Source organism: Salminus brasiliensis, chromosome 2, assembly GCF_030463535.1.
Source record: "Salminus brasiliensis chromosome 2, fSalBra1.hap2, whole genome shotgun sequence".
Lineage (NCBI taxonomy): Eukaryota > Metazoa > Chordata > Actinopteri > Characiformes > Bryconidae > Salminus > Salminus brasiliensis.
The window spans coordinates 38,236,469-38,257,795 of NC_132879.1; the positions used below are offsets into that span (position 1 = coordinate 38,236,469).

Below are 21,327 nucleotides of genomic sequence, written 5' to 3' on the forward strand. Positions count from 1 at the left end.
TAGAGAGAGGGAAGGAGGCAACAGGGGGTGGGGGAGAGAGAAAGAGATTTCGACAAAGTGACTTCCTTCATTCAGTCAAGATCAAAGCAGACATGATTCCTTTTCTTCTGTTAGATCACAGCAAAGCGCTGCCCCTCTCTCGTACAGTAAAGCAGCCGTGCTGCTGAGACCGTCACCCTCATTACCAGCAAATTAACATTTTCTCTTTTCAAAAAGAATGACGTGATCTGAAGCACCGCCTGTGTGAAATTCGAGTGAAAGCTCAACACACTTTTCATCTTATTACATGCAGCTCTATTGTGTAAAACAAACTCGTACCTTAAGATGGTCTAAAAAGCTGATAGTGCCCAGCAGTCTAGTTCACAAAGAATTCTGATATGAACGAGAGCTACAAACCTTTTCTGACTGATTATTGATACTGACTTTAAAGGCACCATATAATGCATTCATCAAGTGTTTTAAATTGGCCTTTGATGTAGAAATATTAAGTATGTGATTTTAGCTGGGAAGCAAAATGCTTAGATGCAGTTTTTCCGGGCCTACTTACTACCCTGTTCTTCTACCTTAGAATGTCATACATGAAAAAGCTTTGTTTTTATTGGTAGTCACATAGCATAGCCTAGCTCAACCTAGTCTAGCATTGTTTTTAGACTTGCTACAAGAATTATTATATTTTAGATTAATTATTTTGTGTTGTTATTTATGGCCAGGGCTTAACTTTTAGCTGTTACCCACATCAATTTTCCCCGAGGGGCCTTTTTCCATGACTGCTGGCTGTGCGCCTCTGAACAGAGATTTTTCTGGCTTTTCGCTCTGCTCCTCCAAACAGCACCTTACCCAGCTCTACAGAGATGTGTGTTCCATGGCTGAGCTTCTCTGAAGGATGCATCCGTGAGTTAAGGTTAGCTTTTATTTCCGCAGCCACTACTTTCCCTAGGTTGTGTGCAATTAACAAAAGCCCAAAATCCTGAAGCTACTTTTTTTCTATTCTGCAGCTTTGACATGGGCTTGCAGGGCTTTTGCTAGAGGGCTAAATATATGCAAATTTGGGGGGTTTAAATAAAATGAGCTAAGACTGTAACATAGTCTTGGGGCTGTTACACAGATCTGTATTGGTTTCTTTTGGAATGGGAGACAACTGTATTCACACCATGCCACTTCCATGTACAAAATCCTCATTATTCAAATATACCAAGGCCATTAGTTTTTCATTCCAGGCCCCCTTTTATTGCCAATCAACTGTGTAGAGTGCCTACTGACAGTGGCCTGAGAGTATTAAGTGTTGATGTGCGAGGATAACGAATGCTAGGCCCACTTGTCTGAAGTCCTACTCACTAACATTTTTTCTCTTACAAATGGCTAATGGAACATGCAAGTAACACCACACAGCCCCCTGAAAATAAAATACCAATACTAAATGAGCCTGACGGTAAATCTCAGATTTCATTATCTTTTGTTATGCTTGCATGCCCACGCAGCTGATGAACTAATATTTAAAAGCCAGATTTTTTACCAGCCTGGATTGAGCATCAGTGTAAAAACTGATACTGAACAAATTAACTTTCTTGAGAAGGATTACATAGATCTTACAGCTGAGCCAAAATTTCACACAAAATATATAGTTAGTTATATCTAAATAAGTCAGGATTAGGTAAATACAACCTCAGATGACTGACAACTTACAATAGATTCCACTGTTTCATTATTTCTTGACAAAAATGAAGCCAAAATGGAAAAGCTGTGTGTAAAACTAAGTACACCCTATGACTCAATAGCTCGTAGAACCACCTTTAGCAGCAATAACATGAAGTAATGCTTTTCTGTATGAGTATATCATTCTCTTACACTGTTCTGGAGGAATTTTGGTCCAGTCTTCTTTACAACATTGCTTCAGTTCATTGAGGTTTGTGGGCATTTGTTTAGGCACAGCTCTCTTAAGGTCCTATTTCAATTGGGATAAGGTCTGGACTTTGATTAGGCTATTGCAAAACCTCTGTAGACTTGCTGATGTGCTTGGGATCACTGTCCTGTTGCATGACCCACTTTAAGCCAAGCATTAGTAGGATACACAGGTTCACATTTTTATCAAAGATTACTTCTGTATACAGAAGACTTCATGGTCAATGACTGCAAGGCTACAAATCAAGCTAGAAATCATGACCCCTACACCAACGTACTTGACGGTTAGTATGAGGCGTTTGCGCGGATATGCTGAGTTTTGTATAGAATGTAATGTTACATGAATGAAGTCAAGGTGTACTTTATGTTTTACACACTGCTTCTGCATTTTGACTTCATTTTTGTTAAATAAATAAGCACATGGAATCTGTGTTGTTCATTTATGGGGATCCCTTACCTAATTTTAAGACCTTCTAAGGACAATGCGGTGTTTGTTCTATTATATAAAACCATATAATTAAAAAATGGTGTATTTTTACATGACTGTAATTTAAGTAATTATTAGCAGGTTAAATATTAGATTTACTGAAACCTACCAATGCTTTGTGTACATGTGGTGCAACTCTTTAATGAATACACACATCAACTACATAAACTGTCATTAATGGATATTATTAATGACAGTTTATGTAGTTGATGTGTGTACTAATTAAAGAGTTGCACCACATGTACACAAAGCATTGGTAGGTTTCAGTAAATCTAATATTTAACCTAATAATACATTTTCTATTCCTGATGAACAACTTATTTGTCTATATCCTTATATATCCCAGGCAATGTATATATCCTAATATATACATTGCTTGGACTCATCAATCCCTTAGTTGACCAAATGAAAATATTCTGTGACAAAAATAAAGATGCATCAGTAAATGATATCAAAAGCTCCATATACAACTGGAGTTTGCCATAAGGCTTTGTGGTCGGATTCATCAAAAATGAGAGTTTCTCAAAATTCTAAACACTGTATGTCAGGGTGGGTGTAAACGAACACTGCACATTCCTCAACAATCACCATTCCAACAGTAAAGTATGGGTGAGGCAGCATCCTGTTGCGGTAATGCTTTTACCACACTGCAAATAATCCAAAATGTCCTCAGTTTGTAGGTATATTTTTCTGTCTTCCAATAGTGAGATGAGCTCTCCATGGTGCTGAAGCATTGGCTGAAGAGCAGCACTCCCTCCTCCATGGGAGTCAGCAGGATGACCACTCCACATGGACCTCTCATTTCCCCCTCCCATCGGTTCTCCTCTCCTTTTATTTTCTCCCCCCTCCACTCCACCTCCCCATCGCGCTTGCCTCCCTTTCTTCATCGTTGGAAATGATGATCCTGCTCTCGCCCAGGATTTACTTTCCGGTGAAGTCTTGGCCCAGGGCCAGGCCTGTTTCCGGTCTCCGGCCTAGACAAGCAGACAGATTTGGAGCCAAGAGCTGTAGCGTCACTGGGGGAAGGACAAAGTGCCAAGTTTTGGCAGGAACCTGATTCACCACTTCAGCAAGACTCCATACTGTGTTGAAAAGGGCAAAATGATTAAAGGATATTTGCTCAGCTAGGGAAAGACAAAGGGAGAGAAATAATGAGCACTCAGCTACAGCAAATGCTGATGCAATAAAGAATTTCACTTCAAACAAGTTCCAAAAAAAAAAAAAAAACCCTGCCTCACCATCTATTCACTGCATGTCAGTTTAACTGAAATCTTGGAAATTCAGTGCCTGGGCTTATTTGAGTTGTCATTTATTAAGAAATTATCCTGACCAAACACAGGTTTGCTATTTAGGGCAGCTAAGGGAATGATAATCCCAGGCAATGGAACCAACAGAAATGGTACAAAATGACTTACAATTTTGATATTAATGTACATCAAAGTTCAGAGTCCTTCTTGCCAGCCGGCTGCTGGAGCAACTATACATCACGGCATAAAGTATTGCTGAGCAAGTCAATAAAAGGACACTGCATCTCAGCTCACTGTTTTTTCCAGACCTGCCTCTGGTGCTGAGAGGGACCTTGTGACCCCAAAACTAGAAACTCATGATCAATGGTACACAATAGGGTGGAGAAATGCTTGATGTTGGTAGGACTGTCCACATTCCTCACAATTTTGCTCATTAAATAAAAGTAATCACATTTTAGGTCCAATGTCTGTAAAAACAAATGTAATTGGTATATTGGCACTGTATGTAAAAACTACAAACTTAATGAATTCAAAACTCAAAATTTGTTACAAATCACACTTTTATCCAAGTGAGGATTTCATGATATGGGCCCTTCATATGTAAATATTTAGCAGACAAGGACTGGAAGTGATGGCAGAGGGAATAGTCAATTGAAAATGAGAAAAAAAAACACTCAGTCCTATTTCAATAATTACAGATGTCTTAGAGACTGTCTGTGATAATTCTTACAGTCAACGAGTAATGTGATAATATAACTCCTTTAATATCATTAAGAAAATATTAAGAATTTTTTGAGATAAAAACTAGGAATGGATGAGCACGCTCAATCCACTGGACAGATGGATTTATGGACTTGGAACTTTGTTGTATCCACCTCCTTTCTCGTACTCTTCAGCAACCCTTTCCCAGAGTTCAGTGGACCTGGTTCTTTTGTGTTCATGGTGTTTTTGTAGCCAGGAATACTGATTAACCAGTGATGTGAACCCTCCGGACAGGTGTCTTTATACTACGTTCACTTGAGACACATTCACTGCACTCAGGTGATTGCCATTTTACTAATTCTGAGACTGGTAGTACCAACTGCATGAACCTCTGCTGAATTAGATTAGTCACTTTAAAGGGGGGTGATTATTTATGCAATCATTCATTTTACATTTATTTAAATGACTAAGTTGTAGAAAACTGTTTTCATCCAATAGGGTAAATACTTTTAATATGCACCTAGTATTGCAATAAAGGAAAACACAGGCTGCAGGATAAGACTCATAATTTACATTATTGTGCTAGCAGGTCTACTGAGAACAAAGATGCATTAGACTTACTTATCTTGAATGTGTACATCATGTCCTCATTAATGAAACATCACAATTTATCACAGTTTTGCTTTTCACTTTTCCTCAGCAATAACTACATATTTTATTCATGTGGATAGGATGCACACATTTCGAGTGCACACTCACTGCACCTCTTTTTCAGTGTATATCTTTGCTTCTTTCTTTCTGCCAGACCGGCACAAAGTGATGGCAGCCAATCTTGGGCATCTGTTAGATCACATATAAAGAACTGAGCAGTTAGTACGGGTTCAGCTGTCCTACGTGGATGCGTGAGCGGAGGCTCAAGAAGATGCATCGACTGCCTACACGCGTCACGGAGGAAACACGTGTTAGCCAGTGCTCTGCCAGATTGGAAACTACACAGCGGTAACGAAGGCCCCCAGTGGGTGAGAACTGGCAACGCCGAAACATTGGCAGAAGATTAGAAAACCAAAGAAGTAATAACATACTCAGTATATCTTTCCACAATTTCAGGAATACACATGAACATGTAACTTTGAACATTTTTTCTGGCCAAAAATTTGTTTAAAAAAAAAAATCCAAAAGGAAACAGAATTATAATTTCACTGGAAATCTTTATTTCACCATTACACAATACCAAGCCACTGAATAAATTAAACATTAATTCAACCAAAATATACAACAAAAACCATCAAAATGTAGACAGGTTCCAGATAAAAACAAAAACCAAAAACTCAAAAACATGTAAACTAGTCAAAACACCAAAGTCTTTCGTTTCTCTTGGGAACTGAACAATTGGCAATACTGCAAAACAGTCAACACTGGATACAATCATGCCCATGGAGGTACAGATGTGGTTCATTTACAGTGGACGGACTGCATGGGTTTCTGCTTACTAGCCTTAAAGGTCTAGCTTGGTTATTTTTTTGCTTAACCCAGGTGCAGTCAATCAGCCAAGATATGCTTTGTGTCTGAGCTTTGTTTTTTTTGTTTTTTTGTTTGGAACGAGAGATACTAGGCTAATGTTGCTAACCAACGCTGTCACCAATCTCTTCTCCTTAAATTTATGCCTGAAAACCTAATGAAAATGCATCCAGATCCTCTTTGATTTGCAGACACACATTGATGTGGTTTACAACACAGTATGACTAGAAACACAAAAATAGACTTTGCTATATGTCGTTTGAAAGTGAAATCAGTGGATCATCATATAAATTAAAATTCAAGTTCAGGTTTATTTATATAGCACTTTCACAACAGGCGAAGCAGCTTTGGTGGTACTTGATGGCAATGGTCAAAAGCCGATCTGCACCAAGAGCCCTTCGGGCTTCAAGTATGGCTCGGACCCGCCATCTCTCAAAATCCACGAAAGACAAGCGTCCAGGCTTTTTTCTGTCCTGGCACCGAAGTGGTGGAATGAACTTCCCCTTTGTGTCCTGGGAGTCGCTCACTGTCTTCAAACGCAGACTGAAGACCCACCTCTTCCGAGAGTACTTGGGCGAAGTGTAGAGTACTATGGTCGCCTTATTGACTAGCTGAGGTCTTTCTTGAGTAAATAGCGAACAACTTTTGTAAGCAGCTCTGGATAAGAGTGTGGGTCTGAGCCCCAAGTGAGCAAGCCAATGGTGACAATGGCAGGGAAAAATGACTCCCTTCCTCCCTCCCTAGACGATAACAAAGCTCCACATTTTGCTTAATTAGGTCTTTTTTTTTTACTAGTTTATGTAGCTTCTTCAAAGCAAATAAATTTTGGCACAAATTTACAGAGATGAGATTGGTGACAGTTCCAAGTCCGCTATTTATTAGCAAAGGTAGCCTAGCATCTCCTGCGCTAAACTAAAAACTCAAACATCAGGCACCAAACACGTCTCGCTGACTGACTTCATCTGACGTGACTAAGCAAGGTAATTACATTTTTCTAATCCTCTAACTCTTCTTCTGTGCTGTCCTGTGTGGGATGCATGTGCATCACGCGTCTTTCTTTTAGTCTAAATCATTCGATTTGTTAGAGTATCGAAAGCAAAAGCTGCTCCTATGCCAGTCTGCTAACATCAAGAAGTCTTACATATGTGACCCACTGCTGAGCAACAGCTGCATCATGTGTGTTCCAGCACGGCACATCAGTAAAAAAAAAAAAAAAAAAAAAAAAAAAATTGATAGGAAATTAGACCGTACACCAAGGTAAGAGGAGACAGTAAGGAGGAGAGAGCTAGAGAGAAAGAAAGAGAGAGAAAAAGAGAGAGATTCAGAATTCAGGGAGCAGGGAGAGAGAAAGAAAAAAAAGGGTAGTAAGAGATAAGAGTTGCCTTTTGAATGGCACTAAAGGCACAGAGGATCCACAGAGCAACAGACATGGCCGTTCTGTAGAGAGAGAGAGAGAGAGAGAAACAGAGAAAGAACAGAATAGGAGAAAGGTGAAACAGAGTTCTGTTAGCACAGAAAACAAGACAAGTTAACACACTCACTTGACCTCTAGAACATGTCTGTATCTCTGGCTCTCGATGCGTTTTGTGTGATTGTGAGAAGTCTGCGCCATTCCGCCTGTGTGCAGATTTCTTTTTCAGCACGGATGATGCTGATGTCCTTGGAAAACTATTCAGCTCATCCCTCAATAGTCAGCTGAATTCTGCTTTCTGACTCCAGAGACCCTGGCTCTGTTTTAAAGCAGCTTCATACCTGTGGCCTTCATAGCTTCAGTTCAGCTTTCCCTTATGCACAAAGCCTCATCCACTGCAAGACTGAATAGCTGCTTTTCTAAACACAGGTAAAGCTGGGCCTTGAACAAATCTGGAGTGTCTGTGGCATTATTTATAAAAAAAAAAAGCTCTATGAAACCTTTTAGGACTGAGCACTCTGGACTAGCTCTACATCAGGGGGTCAATCATTTAGATCCTTTCGATTTAATTATATTTATTAGAATATTAAATAAGGACACTGTATCATGAATGCATAGCACTCATAGTTATGTAAATATTAACAAACTCATGTGGAGAATTGCCAGCTTGCAAAACGTGAGCGAGTTGGTCAGTGCAAGTGAGTTTCAAGGTGCTGCACATATAAAACCTACCACTGGACCTAGTGCTGACAGATGGGAAAGGTTGTGTATGGATGGATGTATGTGTGGGTGTTACCTTGCACTGGCAGAGAGAGCATTCAGTCCCGTGTTTGGTCCAGGCGGAGCCGCTAAAGCGTGTGACGCCATGCTCATCCACGCAGGTTTTGGTGATGTCGTTGCGCACTGTGTCGGCCAGGCACGGGTCAGAAACGCAGCGGGGACAGCATTCGCCCTCGGGGACCACCAGGAACTCACAATTCAGCACAGGAGTGCACGGCACTGGCCAGCAGTCCACCTCCCCACGCTGAGAGACAGAGAAACACACAGACCCACACTTAAGCTTGTTCAACTGAAACATGGTGGAAAATTATTGTTTTTGTCTTTTATTATTTAATATTTTTCAATCTTGGCATTTATACACTGCCATTTTAAAATACATGGCCTGAAAAAAAAATGTGCATATTGTTCATTGTCCATGTACCCGGTCTCAGAAATGCTACTTGGTTTTGGCATCCTAACGCTGAAGAGTTCCACTCTTTATATGCTGGCGCCAAACAAAATGATCCGTAAGCATATTTTGGACGGTCATTGCTTTGCTGGTGACACCAAGCTTTGTTTAGCTAAACCAAATGAGGACCTTTGTCTCAATAAAATAATGGAATGTCTAACGTGGATGGGCCACAACTTTCTCAAATAAAACTTTACTCCAATGTCTTTTAGAACTGTCTGCAAAATGCTAATACTGTAGTATGTCTAAATGGGTTCTCAGTCATACCAGCATCATTGTAAAAAAACCTGTTGTTTTTCAACTCTCGTTGAATGATGCTGAAAAGCTGGTGCTGAGAAGCTGATGTATGCATGTATCACCTCAAGATTGAATTAATGTAATGCTCTTCTGATTGGAAGTTCATGCAGATCACTGAATACCTCCAAGTAGTTCAGAATGCAGCTGATAGAGAGCTCACTAGAGCTAGACCACATTAGTCCTATTCTCTCGTCCCTGCACTGGTTCCTAGTTAAAATCTACAGTGATTATGAAATACTGCCTCTGGCTTGTAAATCTCTCAATGGTTTGGCCCTTACAGTACCTTGGGAAACTTCCTAAACCCTACAACCCATCATGTGTCAGTTCCCTGCTTTAGACGAAGGGGCTTTCTCTTATAAAGCCTCTCAACTTGCTGTTTGGGACTCTCAGTGTTTAAATCTAGATTAAAAACCTACCTTTTAGCTCAAGCTTTTGGTTAATCCACCAGTGTACTGTGCTGTTCCATGCTAATGTTCAATGTTTACACACTAGCACTGTTCTGTACGGGTCTGATTACAGGTTCTGATTTTTGTTTATTGCTGTCTTTCTAATCTACTTCTCTTACAGGCCTACTACAGTTTACTCATACTCCTAAATCCCTTCCTTCATTTTCTCCTTTCCTCTCTCTCCCCCATGTGCTGAGCTGCCCCCTGCCCCCTGCTCGCTGCGTATGCGAGTCCATTTGTGGTTGGGCGTGGGTGCCTACACTCTGGGTCAGCCCTGTCCCCCCCCCTTATATTCTCTGTCTGTGTCTCACTGTGTCTCATTTACTGAGATGCCCTGTTCTGTCCTGGTACTGCCAGACCTGGCTCTCCACTACCCTGCTGGTGTGCATGATGTTAACTGGGAACCTAAGCAGTTTCTCAAGGTATGCTCCCAGCAGCCAGTCTGGGGCTGTGGACAGTCTGCCAGCCCTTGTCCGTGGTTGGGACGGGGCTTTTCTCCAGCCTTAATGAAAGGGATGGTTTTCATTCTGGGGTGATGTTTATTAACCTGAATGGCTGAGCTGACCATTTCCGCAATTGCCTTGAACACCTGGTCGTGGCACCAGCAGTAACTATCATCAGCCAGGGACTTAGGGCAACTGCTGAGGAGATGTTGTAGAGTTCCTCTACTAGCACAAAGGGGGCAGGAAGTAGACTTTGCCTTACTCCACGAATAAAGATTTGCTGGGCTAGGTAAGGTGTCAAACAGCTTGGACCAATAATCAGATGTGGCTAAACTTTTCTGAGATATTCTGCGTATTTTCCCACCTTGCTGGCTGAGTCCCACCATCCTGCTGACTGGAACCTCCTCCATGCCTGCACGTACTTCTCCCTGGAGATGTTGTCACTCCTTTCTTTCAGCTTTGTTGATCTGACAACTTTGGACAATTGCATCAGGGCAATCAGATCTGGGCTGTTTCCCCAAACAAGAGCCTTCTGCCTTGATCATGTCTCTGCCACCTGCAGCTCTCTAGCAGCACTCCACTTTCTGCCTATGCGGACCACAATGCCAGCTGCTGAAACGTCAGGGTCCCTGGAGTCTGTGTACTGCATGGCTTCTCTTGTCCGACCACAAACTTTTTTTAGAGGTTGCTTAAGGGAAGCTGTAGGATGTTGGTGGACCCATACAGAGCTGTGTTGTGTTATTGGCAAGCCAAGCCATCTTCACAAATGACTGCTCTCTAGAGCAGTCTTTTCTCTCTAGAGCCTCCACAGTTCCATAGGGAACATCATACAGTAACAGAGGCCACAAAAGCCTGGGCAGCATGGCATGCTGATACATCAATTATTTTAATTGGTTTATTTGATATATAGAGTAGTTAACAGGACACCTATTTGGGGAAAAAGGGGGGTGGGGGGAGCAGAGGGGGAGCCTGGTCTTTTCTAAAGCAAGTAATATTTTACTCGCTTAAGCCCTATTTAGACAGGATTACATTTACATGGGGAGATAGAGGAATGTAATTATTACCAGACTGATTTTAGTCTCGTCGGAATGTGCCATGTGAGTCATTTTTATGGACAGTGTGCTCTAGTGTCAGTAAAGATTCAGGTACCTTTTACCTTCTTGTAAAACAAGCCATAAAAATAGCCTCAGTGTATATTAATCCCACGTGAATCAACATGTGGGTAAATATCTTGTGGAAAAAGATGGTGCAGATACCTGGGGTAGTTCAAGTCTGGCAACCCCAAGGGGGTTATGCTGAGATTTCTTATTCTGCTTGAATTGGCCAATTTTACAAAGGTCCTGTAGTAAAATTACATTCCTTATGGTTCACGATGGCCAGTATTTACATTTATCCAATAATTGTCTTAATCAGTAAAAACAACACAGTATTTTCAAATATAACCACTGGATAATTTATGAATAATCATGACGAGAAGGATATAATAGATTTATTTTTAAAGTATATTATTAAATAATATCTATATACATAATAATACTATTTTTCTGTTCAACCTAAAGATATACTTCATGTGGTAACAAGCAACTGAAATTATTTACAGAACTTACTCAACTTAAATAAATACTTCTAATCAAATAATAGTTGATTCAAAGTATTTATTTGAGTTTACCAATATTTTGAAATATATTTAAGTTGAATGCACAAACCACTTTTACAGTGATGTTATATCGTGATTTAATAGGCAAAATTATACGCACTCAATGATAAGGTAGATGGCTTTAAAAGTTTTTCATGACAAAATGGGACGTTATTATTATATATTATTACATATTATTACTCAACATTCGTATATTACCAAGTTCTTCCTGCCATGTGACACGAATTGCTTTATGGCAACATGTCAGAAGGTATTGAGCCCCTGAGTTCATGGGACTTTGCTGTATTAAAAAATATATGGTACCCTGCGCTGGGAGTCTGAAACTGTAAACCACTTACGAGTTTTTTTCTTGCCAGACGGAGACGGACACATGGGATTAGAAATGAGGCCTGTGTGTATGTCAGAGTAAGAAATACAAGTAGATACTAAAGCCACAGTCATAAAACAATGTTTTCTTGTTTTTTTTTTTCTGTTTCTGTTCACTCATCCCGCACCTATAACCCTGTCTTGAGATGCACATATTTTCCCCCACACACATGGGACTCTTGTGTCCAGCTCTGGAGGTGTACTAATTCCAGCTAATGTGTTACAGCACTCTTGGGACTCAGCCCGTACAAATCTCATTACAGGGTTCCCAGCAAAAATCTCATTACTTCTGCTCTCGGCTTTCCCCTTTGTAAACACGCAATGGGATTCCCAAGGACAAAGACGTGGACCGTTTTATGCTGCATGCGGTTTTGTGGCGTTAAATAAGAAGGATTTGGTCGCCTTTCTCTTTTCTACTCTGGGGTTTATCTCCCTTTAGAGTAACGTGTTTTTAGAGCACACTGCAGGGTCTCTCTGTGGCACACTATTGAAGCAAACAGTGGCAGGCGAAGTCACTGGTCATAACTAGCATAAGATAAGATAAGATAGTCCTTTATTAGTCCCGCAGTGGGGAAATTCCAGAAATTTAGCATTTTAGCATTTACATTTTGATTCATTTTGAACTTAAAATAACGGAAAGAGGTTTTTTTGGTAGGTGATGGCACTGCCGGTAGGAGTCTAAAAACTCATTAGCACCAAAGAAACCGATCATGTGACTAAAACAGCTGCATTACCTAAGATTTCTTAATCACAACGTAAAAAAAGTGTAGCAGTGCGCTCAGATTAAGGCTCCAATGTGTCATAATAGCAAATAATGGCAAATACAAGCAAAACTGTAGATTTTAGAAGGGTAGATTTCCTAATCACGATCAGTCTTTTGCTCCAACACTTTCCTCCCCATCTGAGATCCCTGAGATCTCTCTCTTCTTTCTCCTACTCTTGCCCTCCCTGACTTTCTCTCTCCCTACATTGTTATTCTTTCTTGCATTCGGCCTCCATCTCCCTTTCTCTCCCTCTCAATCAGTCTCCTCTCACCCCCCTCACTTTCTCTTTCTCTTGCTCCCGTCCTCTCCCCTCTCTCTACCTTCCTCTACTCTTCCACTCTGTCCCTCCCCCTCTTTCTTCTGTCTTTCTCCCCACCTTCCTCTCCCTCCCCATATCCCATCATCATCTCTTTCCTTCCCTGTCTCTCTCCCTCTCTCCCTGCCTGACTGTCACTCCTTTCAATCTCCCTCACCCTCCCTCACTCTTTCTTCTTCCTCTCTCTCTTCCACCTTCTGTCTGTCTTCTCCCTCCCTCATTCCTGCTGGTTCTAATGCAGTCTCTTTATTCTTCTATTCCACGATCATTACGCACTCTTTCTCATGACACGGCAGGCCGCGCGCACGTCCCTGTAACGCTCTCTCGCTCTTTTCTCTCCCGTCCCTCGCTTGCTCACCCCCACCACCGCCGCCACCGGCCTTTCAAGTTCTGTATTCCGTGTTTACTGTGCTTGTGAGGGAACGATAAAAAAGTAATGGAAGGGAAGACGCAGTCGTGGAGATAGAGAGAAAAAGTAATGAAGAGAAACATTATCACGCAGCACAGAAAGCAAAATCAAAGCCTGTATAATGAAGAAAGGGCCAGTATGCTACACAGGTTGCACCAGATGGGTTGGATTAGGCTAGATGGAAGTCCTGTGTCTCCAGGAAGGAACAAAGCGAAATCAAATCAGCACGATTTACTTTCAGGAAGGCGCAATGTGGGACCGGCTTCTGCATAAATCACCACTAATGCCACAGTTCTGAAGAAAGGTTAAAAACCTGCTCTAAAAAAGCAAGGTGAAAGACTGGGCTGAGATAGCCCTGCTTGGCCATTGTGTTACTGTCTTTACAGAGCCTGTTCAGATCACGGTTACCACCTGCTTGATTCTGCCACAGCAATTTACATCTTAATTTACCTAAGAAATTGAAAAATGACTGAATGCGCATTGCAGCCCATGCATGTTCGGTAGACTCTATGACCACACACAAAAAGAGGTCAAATGTGGGGTCTAGAATATAATTTTTGGCCATAGAACAGAAACCTATTCCTTACCTAGCTAAACAGTGTTTGTTAGTTAATTCTTACTCAGGTAAGAAGCAAGGGCTTACTAATTATTGAATTACTAAATGGAACAGTAGCATAATAATAATAAATAGTCTTTTTGAGGGAAAAATGTAATTAGCAGGCAAGCAACAATCACACCCTCCATTCATTTTCAATAAGAGGTGAGCAAATAAGATGTGGGCTTGGCTAGCTGCTGCTGCTGAGTTAGAGTTGCAGTCCCCATGGTTACCATGTGAGAAACACAAGCTTTTTATGGTCAGCTGCATGAAACCTTGGGGTGTTCTGACCTTTCAAAGAGATTTGTCACTTTCACTGAGTGACAAACCCCTTAACAGTGTGTTTGTTTAACTATTTTCAGACCGATCTAATCTCTTGCTACATGCCCTGTGTAGTAATCATTCAGTACCAGTTTGGTTAATCAGATTCATTAAATTAAAGCATGTGCAAATGTGCTGCTGGTCAATTTGAACACAAATCTATGCGAAGGCTGGGGGCATCAAGGAGAAATTCAGAACCAAACCCATGTACCTTTAACCAGCCCACAGAAACTACCTTTCTGACATTATGTGATATTTTTACTGGTTTAAACACTCCTGCTGTCCAGATAACCGGTCTAAAAAAAATAAATACTCAGATGCCCTTTATAGAATATATATCACTGGATATCAAAATTTGTAATCAGTCAGTCAGTCAGTCCAAAAGGCCCCAGCTGAGAAAACAACAGCTGGCAGTAACATTCTGGCAGGTTTGAATCCTCAGCAAATGTGGTGCAAGAGTGGAACCTGTATCTGTGCCCAGATCGATATAACGGCAGAGATTTAGTGGCCTTGTGTAAGCTGAACTTTATGATTCAATTCCACTCGGAGTGGGAAAGGGTTTCTAGATAACGAGAAAAAGCCAAATCCCCGGAGGAAGCGGTGGCTGAGCTGAAGCGGTCCCAGTCTGCAGGGGATCGGAGTCTGTGATCTGTGGCACACGCTCTCTCCAGCAGCTCGTGTCTGTCGCGCCCTTCCTTGCACATTTCATAACACGTGGCATGCTTTCAAGAGCATTTTACAGGAAACTCATCAAACTAGAACAACTCATATGTTTAGAACTTTTTTTAGTTCCTGGAATGCAAAGATTTATGATACTAACAGGTACTGCATTTATTTCCAATCCTGACTTTAGCTATAAACATGCTTGCAAGTAGCTTTCTCATGCAAATTGGTGTAATTCAGAGAATCTCTACACAAACCTAGTTGTCAAAAGGAGATTACAAACCCTAGGTTATGTGAGAGCTTAACTGATGCACATAGCATTTACTTTAATACAGTAAATTAATCCGTACTTCTGTATTTTCATAGACTATTTTGCAGTAGCTCGATTTAGGCAGTAGATCGTTGCTCAATTTCTTAAACATACCAATGTAATTGACACTGGTAGATGACATTGTAAAAAATCTATATTTGCATGATTGCATTATTATTTCACAGTAAATTACAGTCTACACTGTTAAATAAATAAAGCAATGAGACTGGTCAAGAGTCCATGAGACTGTTCCCAAGCACCACTGCATCAGTTAATAGACACCTGTGCTGGCGAGCATCGCTTTAAGAGTGATGAAGGGAGAACGCGCCATCCAACCACCCGGTCAATAGTGCTCTCTTAGAATCCAGCCACCGAACAACCAATGCGTTTAGAGGAAAGCGCTGTGTACCCAGCAGACATCAGTGCTGGCCAGCAGAACACTGGAGTGATGAGGGGACAAAGCTCACCAGCTGCCGATGCCTAGCATTATGACCAGGATTTAAACTAGCGATGTTCTGGTCATAGTGACAGTGCTTTATTTTGCTAGTTATGCCCTAATAATATTACATTTCCGCCATATTACCCACTTCCACCTCCTGTACACCTCTCTATTGCACTCACCCATCTTATCCTGCACTTCATTTACTCTTTCTGCATAAACGTTAGGGTTCAGACTTTGCTACAGCATCTGCTTTTGCATGACAACTATAGATTATATATATAGATGAACGTACAAATAGGTCTCATTGAACTATTACAGATAATCCCTATACTAGGGACAACTCACAATCGAGTAAAATGTCGCAGACCAGCAGGGTCCTTCCTCTGTACTGGACCTGCTTTTACGTTCATGCCAAACAAAATGAATGAAATGTTGAAGTGTGAAGCCGACATGAACATGATACAGACAAATCACAATGAGCGTTGATAATTACCCAGGCATGTGAGAAGTGACTTTTTGGTGCTTTGAATTTTCCTGCCTTAAATGTGTTAAGTGGGTGCAAATGAATAAAATGTGTCACAGGAACACAGCTCTTGCCAAAACAAGTATATGAAAATAAATAAATAAATAAATTAATTAAAAAACACCGCTTTTTTCATCTGCAACCACAGTGTGGAATTCCAGCCCTTTCAAGTTCAAGACAAGCTTACGTCTGCCTTAATACTGACCTCTTTGAAAAAGCAATTAAAAAAAGGTGGAATACAAAAGTCACACCTGTCTATACCCGTTTGTAGAAGTCACAAAAGGCAAGGTCAGCAAGCGAGGTGAACTCACTGAACAAGCAAGTCAGGGTAAGTCACATGTTTTCATGTTTATATAGGCTGTTTTACACATAATCAGCCAATCAGTGACCACGTCCTTGACTTTGAACCTGGTTAGAGTTAGGGTTAAACTATCAAAATGGAGACTGGGCATATAGAGAAGATCATAATGGGGACATGAAGCACATATGATGGAGACCATTAACCACCATACATTATCAATAGCTGTTACTGTCTCTTTCTCTCAATAACTAATTAATACAAATAGTGGGTAAAGTGTGTAAATCGGTCCACTGTAACTGTACTTGTGCTCAGATGGAATGACAATACCACTTAACTTGACTTGACTCAACCATTAAAAACAATACCTACATTAAGCACACTGACAGTGCTTAAACAGCGGAGAAGGATCTATACTACTGTGTCATTTACTTCTATTAGTGGGATTAAATATAGATTAATATACTGTGCTACCTGCAGGGTTGGGATGGTCATTCCCTTTTATTCCCCAAGTTTAAAAAGTTTGGGATTAAACTATCATATGTAGTTGACCACACTCACAGCACATTGATGATCTCACCATGCATTGACACTGCTGGCAGTTCTCCACCCAGGTGTCTCCGTTGTTGTATGTCAGAAGTCCATTTTGGTGCAAACACTGAGAGGTGAGGCGAGGGTCACACTCCGGACAGCATGATACGTCCACCGTTGGGTTCTCGCAATCGCACACCATCCGCCTACACATTACCAGACCAGACTAAAGAGAGGGGAAGCGAGAGTGTGAACATTTTCTTTTAGCCCATCAAAGCATATTACACTTTACACATTAAAGTGTAATACCTGTGTTCCAGCTGTGACTAAGCTAGCCACATGTCTTTCCCCATCACACAATGCTACCAGTGCTACCATGGTAAAGGCTATCATGTGCTTCCTCAGAGTCATTTGAAGTGCCACTGTATCTTTTCGAACATCGTCTTTGTACAGCTGGATGTGCTGGGAGGATAATGTTAACTGCTAAGTTGGAGAGAGGGCTATCCACTCCATCCAGAGAATGATGCCAATTATGCTCTTTGAGACTTTAGGCCCCTTATGACTGCTGTCACCGTGTCAATGCTTGGATGGCTGAGCCACTGGGGAGCCCGTGGTCATTTTAAAAAAAGCAATACACAAGGATATTGGTTTCATGTCTGTATCGGCACATAACTGCTTTAAGCATTAATGATCTGCATGGTCTAGATTTGACCAATGTTCATGTAGGTCATCCTTAGCTAAGGTATTTATTTAAAAAAGCAGAATGTAGAGATGATGCTGGTCTTATCTCTCTAATATATAAAATAAATGTATTTTTTCATCTTACTGTATTTCTAACCCTAGATACACTATATGGAAAAAAAGTATTAGGACACCTGCTCATTCAACGTTTCTTCTAAAATCAAGTGAGGTAAAAAGTTTATCCTGCTTTTGTTGGAGTAACTGTCTCTACTGTCCAGGGAAGGCTTTCTACTATTTTGGAGCATTGCTGTAAGGATTTAATTGCATTCAGTGACCGAAACATTAGTGGTTCTACTTCTTCTCAACTCCCCAAAAGTATTAAATGGTTATGTGGTTGGTGTGGCGCAACAGATAAAACCACTACCTGCCAATGAGCTCCCACATCACGTGTGGGAAAAAAACCTTGGGCAAAACTCCTAACACTACACTGACACATCTCTGTAATATGAGTAACCCTGGAAGTCACTTTGGATAAGAGCATCAACTGTAAAATGTAAATGGGGGACCATTATTACAGAAAATGCAATGCTCCACAGCTCAATGCAAGGAGGCTCTTTACCCCTCTAGCCCATGGTGCCAATAGGTCCATGTTTATCTGCTCCAGAGAGTCCTATTCTATTGGCAATATTTTCTCTACAGGGACTTGACAAGCTGTCTGTGTTGGCATTGGGTAACTGAATGCATTCATTAGAAGGGGTGTCCACGAACATTTGAACATATAGTGTAAATAATGTAGTTCCAGGTAGATCCTAATTCCTATATCAAAATGCATTGTATTAAAGTTGCAGGGTGAAATGCCCTACTGTGGAACACTACTTAATGTGGGACTCCTAAACTTCTCAAATGTCAATCAAACAGGAGCAAAAATGTCTCACATTAGGGATTAGACTTTCACCAAATGAAAGTAAATTGCAGTCTGGTACACTGTACCTAATTATTAGACTTATTTATCAACCTACACAAACTGTGCACTGAGTCTGTACAAATATATATATATATATATATAAAGACACAAATATCAAATAGAAGCAGATGCTCTATACTTATGGAATAACAATTGGGGAAAGACGCGCCTACCCTCCTTCCTACAACGCATTCATTACACTTCCATCAGTGTGTGCTGCTAGCTGTGCTCACCTGGCAGGAGCAGACAGAGCACCTGTCGTCATCCAGCACCCAAATCTGCCTGTTGTGTTTAACCTTTCCTTCATGAACGCAGTCTCCTGTGCAGTTCTTCCCATGAGGGCACCGGCAGTCATACCCTCCATCCATGTTAAAACACACTGTGTCATTAGCACAGTTGTGCCTCCCTGTCTCACATTCGTCAATATCTGTGGAACAGGAAATACATAGATGGTGTCTGATGCGTTTTCAAAGGAATGTTATGAAAGCTTTTTAACAGGAGGGTTATGGGGCAGAATTAGCAATGTTTAGTGCCAGTCACACTGTTTAGGTGCTAAAAAGTGATAGTCACTAAATGCATATACATTTCCCTCCAAATACGCAAGATACTGGGAGGAGATTAAAATGTTATAATGTTATGCTACTGACAGTAACTGCATTCAATTTAACATCTGAGAAAAGGTCTACAGTCTGTAGCTAATATTGCAGCCATTGCTTTTGCTGAGGCATTTCAATTTCCATGTCAACAAATGACAAAAATGTAAAGAATGTTTTTTTTCTCTACAAAGCTTTTCAGCAAATCAAAGTATTCAAAATATCTCCTCTGCTTACAAAGGCCTCAGCCCTGTGCATGTCAACAGTCGCATAATTACATGAAGCTCCAAACAAATGTGGCAGATTAAGGTGACGTGTTGGGATTTCTGTGAAAATTGTCTTTACAGTAGCCTGTGAAGTCTTTCTGAACTGCTAATTGGTGATTTCGGTAAGATAATGTTTTATTAACTTTAAAATAGTCATTATAGTTATTGGTCTTTAGATACATGAGCATATGTCAGCATCGTAATTACTGTACATATGAATTTTTTCAGCTTTCAATGTTTTTTTTTTTTCGACAGAAGAAAATGTAAAACCTAAATGGATAAATCATGGCCTGTTTTCACAAAATAAAAAAAAAACAGTTTAAAAGTAAAAAAAAACAAAAAAAAACAAAAAAAAAACATTTAAAATGAATAACGTTAGTCAGTTAGAGGGTGTCACAATAATAAGAACTATATTTGAATGACACAAAAAACACAACACAAAAAGAGTTGTCATATAAGTTCCCTCTGCCTTTCAAAAGAAGAGGACCTAAGGTTGAAGGTGATATAAATAATAAAATAAATAAATAAACCCATTCAAAAGTCCATATGTCTGTGCTTACCATTTTGTAGAGGGGACACCAACACTAGAACATCCTTACCCAGAGAAATGGCTTGGTTATGAAGCTTCAGTGAAATGTATGCGTTGGGTGCTTAAGTAGGTTAGCTCTTCGACTAACCGGGTGCTTGTAAGACTCTTAGGTTAGCTCTTAGGCTGACCTCATAGCCTCACAAGCACGTGAGGCATCCGCTTCACCTGAGCTTCACACTGTTCTGATGTTGGTTTCCCCTCCAAAAAATGGTAGGAGCAGGCGTATGGACGTTTGGGTGGATGTTTTAAATTCAATCTTTGGATGAGGGGTCCCACAACACTCAGCTTTGCTCTAAATAGCTCTAAATAGCTCTAAATAGCGTTAAATAGTCTGTTGGTATGCTGGAATGTAAACAGTCTGTTGGAATAGCTAGCTACTTTATCTTGCATCAGTGATCGCCTACTTCACACTGGATTCACCCACAAACCTACTGATATGAAATAACTGGAAATACTGCACAAAAGCAGAAGAAACAAACTCCTGAAAGTGGGCAGGGTGGAATTAGGTGGTGATTCTGTCGGCTCACTGCAGTGCTTGGCATAGATAGACTTGTCCTAAATATCCTAGTTCCTCCTACCTTCACACGACTCCCCGTTGGCTGAAAACATCCCACTGTCGTGATAGCCATCGCGGCACTCGCAGTGATACCAGCCTGGCAGATTCACACAGGTGGCTCGACTGTCACACTCCACGAAGCCATCTGAACACTCGTCAATATCTGTCACATGGTTGAGAGAGAGAGAGAGAGAGAGAGAGAGATCAGCAAAATCAGGTATGATGAACTTCCACTTCACAATGTCAGTCACCAGAGCTCTGGCACGAGCCAGCTTTTTTTGTCCAGGTGGCACTTAAAGTGCATGTAACAGCAGCCATTACTGCATTACTTGTTTTACAATGCACCTGCAAGGGTTAAATATCGGTCACATTTGAACCATCTGAATAGGCCACATGTTAAGGACATAGTAGTATATCACCACCTCAAACTTAACCCCAGCAAGACGGAGCTGCTGTACATCCCGGGAACTGCTGGACCTAAAAACGATCTTGCCATCTCCTTTGAGAACTCACTGGTCACTCCTTCTACAGAAGCTCAAAACCTTGGTGTAGTCATGGATGTTTAGTTATCGCTCTCAGGTCATGTTGCAAACGTAACTCAGTCATGCAGATTTCTCCTGTACAACATCCGGAGAATTCGACCCTTCCTCTCTAGAGAGGCCGCCCAGCTGCTCGTTCAGTCTCTCGTCACTTCCAGACTTGACTACTGCAACTCTCTTCTGGCTGGTCTCCCTCTGCGCACCATCAGGCCCCTGCAACTTATCCAGAATGCAGCGGCACGGGTCGTCTTCAATGCTCCTAAATT

General features: G+C 41.0%; 1 protein-coding gene across 2 annotated transcripts in view; it reads right to left on the bottom strand.

Moving 5' to 3' along the window:
* Window positions 1-5,523: 5,523 nt before the first annotated feature.
* The window catches only part of nell2b (neural EGFL like 2b), a 76,994-nt gene continuing 61,190 nt past the window's right edge, over window positions 5,524-21,327 (bottom strand). For both annotated transcript variants that reach the window (XM_072672606.1, XM_072672605.1), the window contains exons 16-20: window positions 20,545-20,685; window positions 18,752-18,945; window positions 16,923-17,099; window positions 8,061-8,288; window positions 5,524-7,290 (exon numbers count right to left, since the gene is read on the bottom strand). In XM_072672606.1, the coding sequence (XP_072528707.1) occupies window positions 7,249-7,290; window positions 8,061-8,288; window positions 16,923-17,099; window positions 18,752-18,945; window positions 20,545-20,685 (782 nt within the window). In that variant the 3' untranslated portion in view covers window positions 5,524-7,248. The remainder of the gene's footprint in view (window positions 7,291-8,060; window positions 8,289-16,922; window positions 17,100-18,751; window positions 18,946-20,544; window positions 20,686-21,327) is intronic.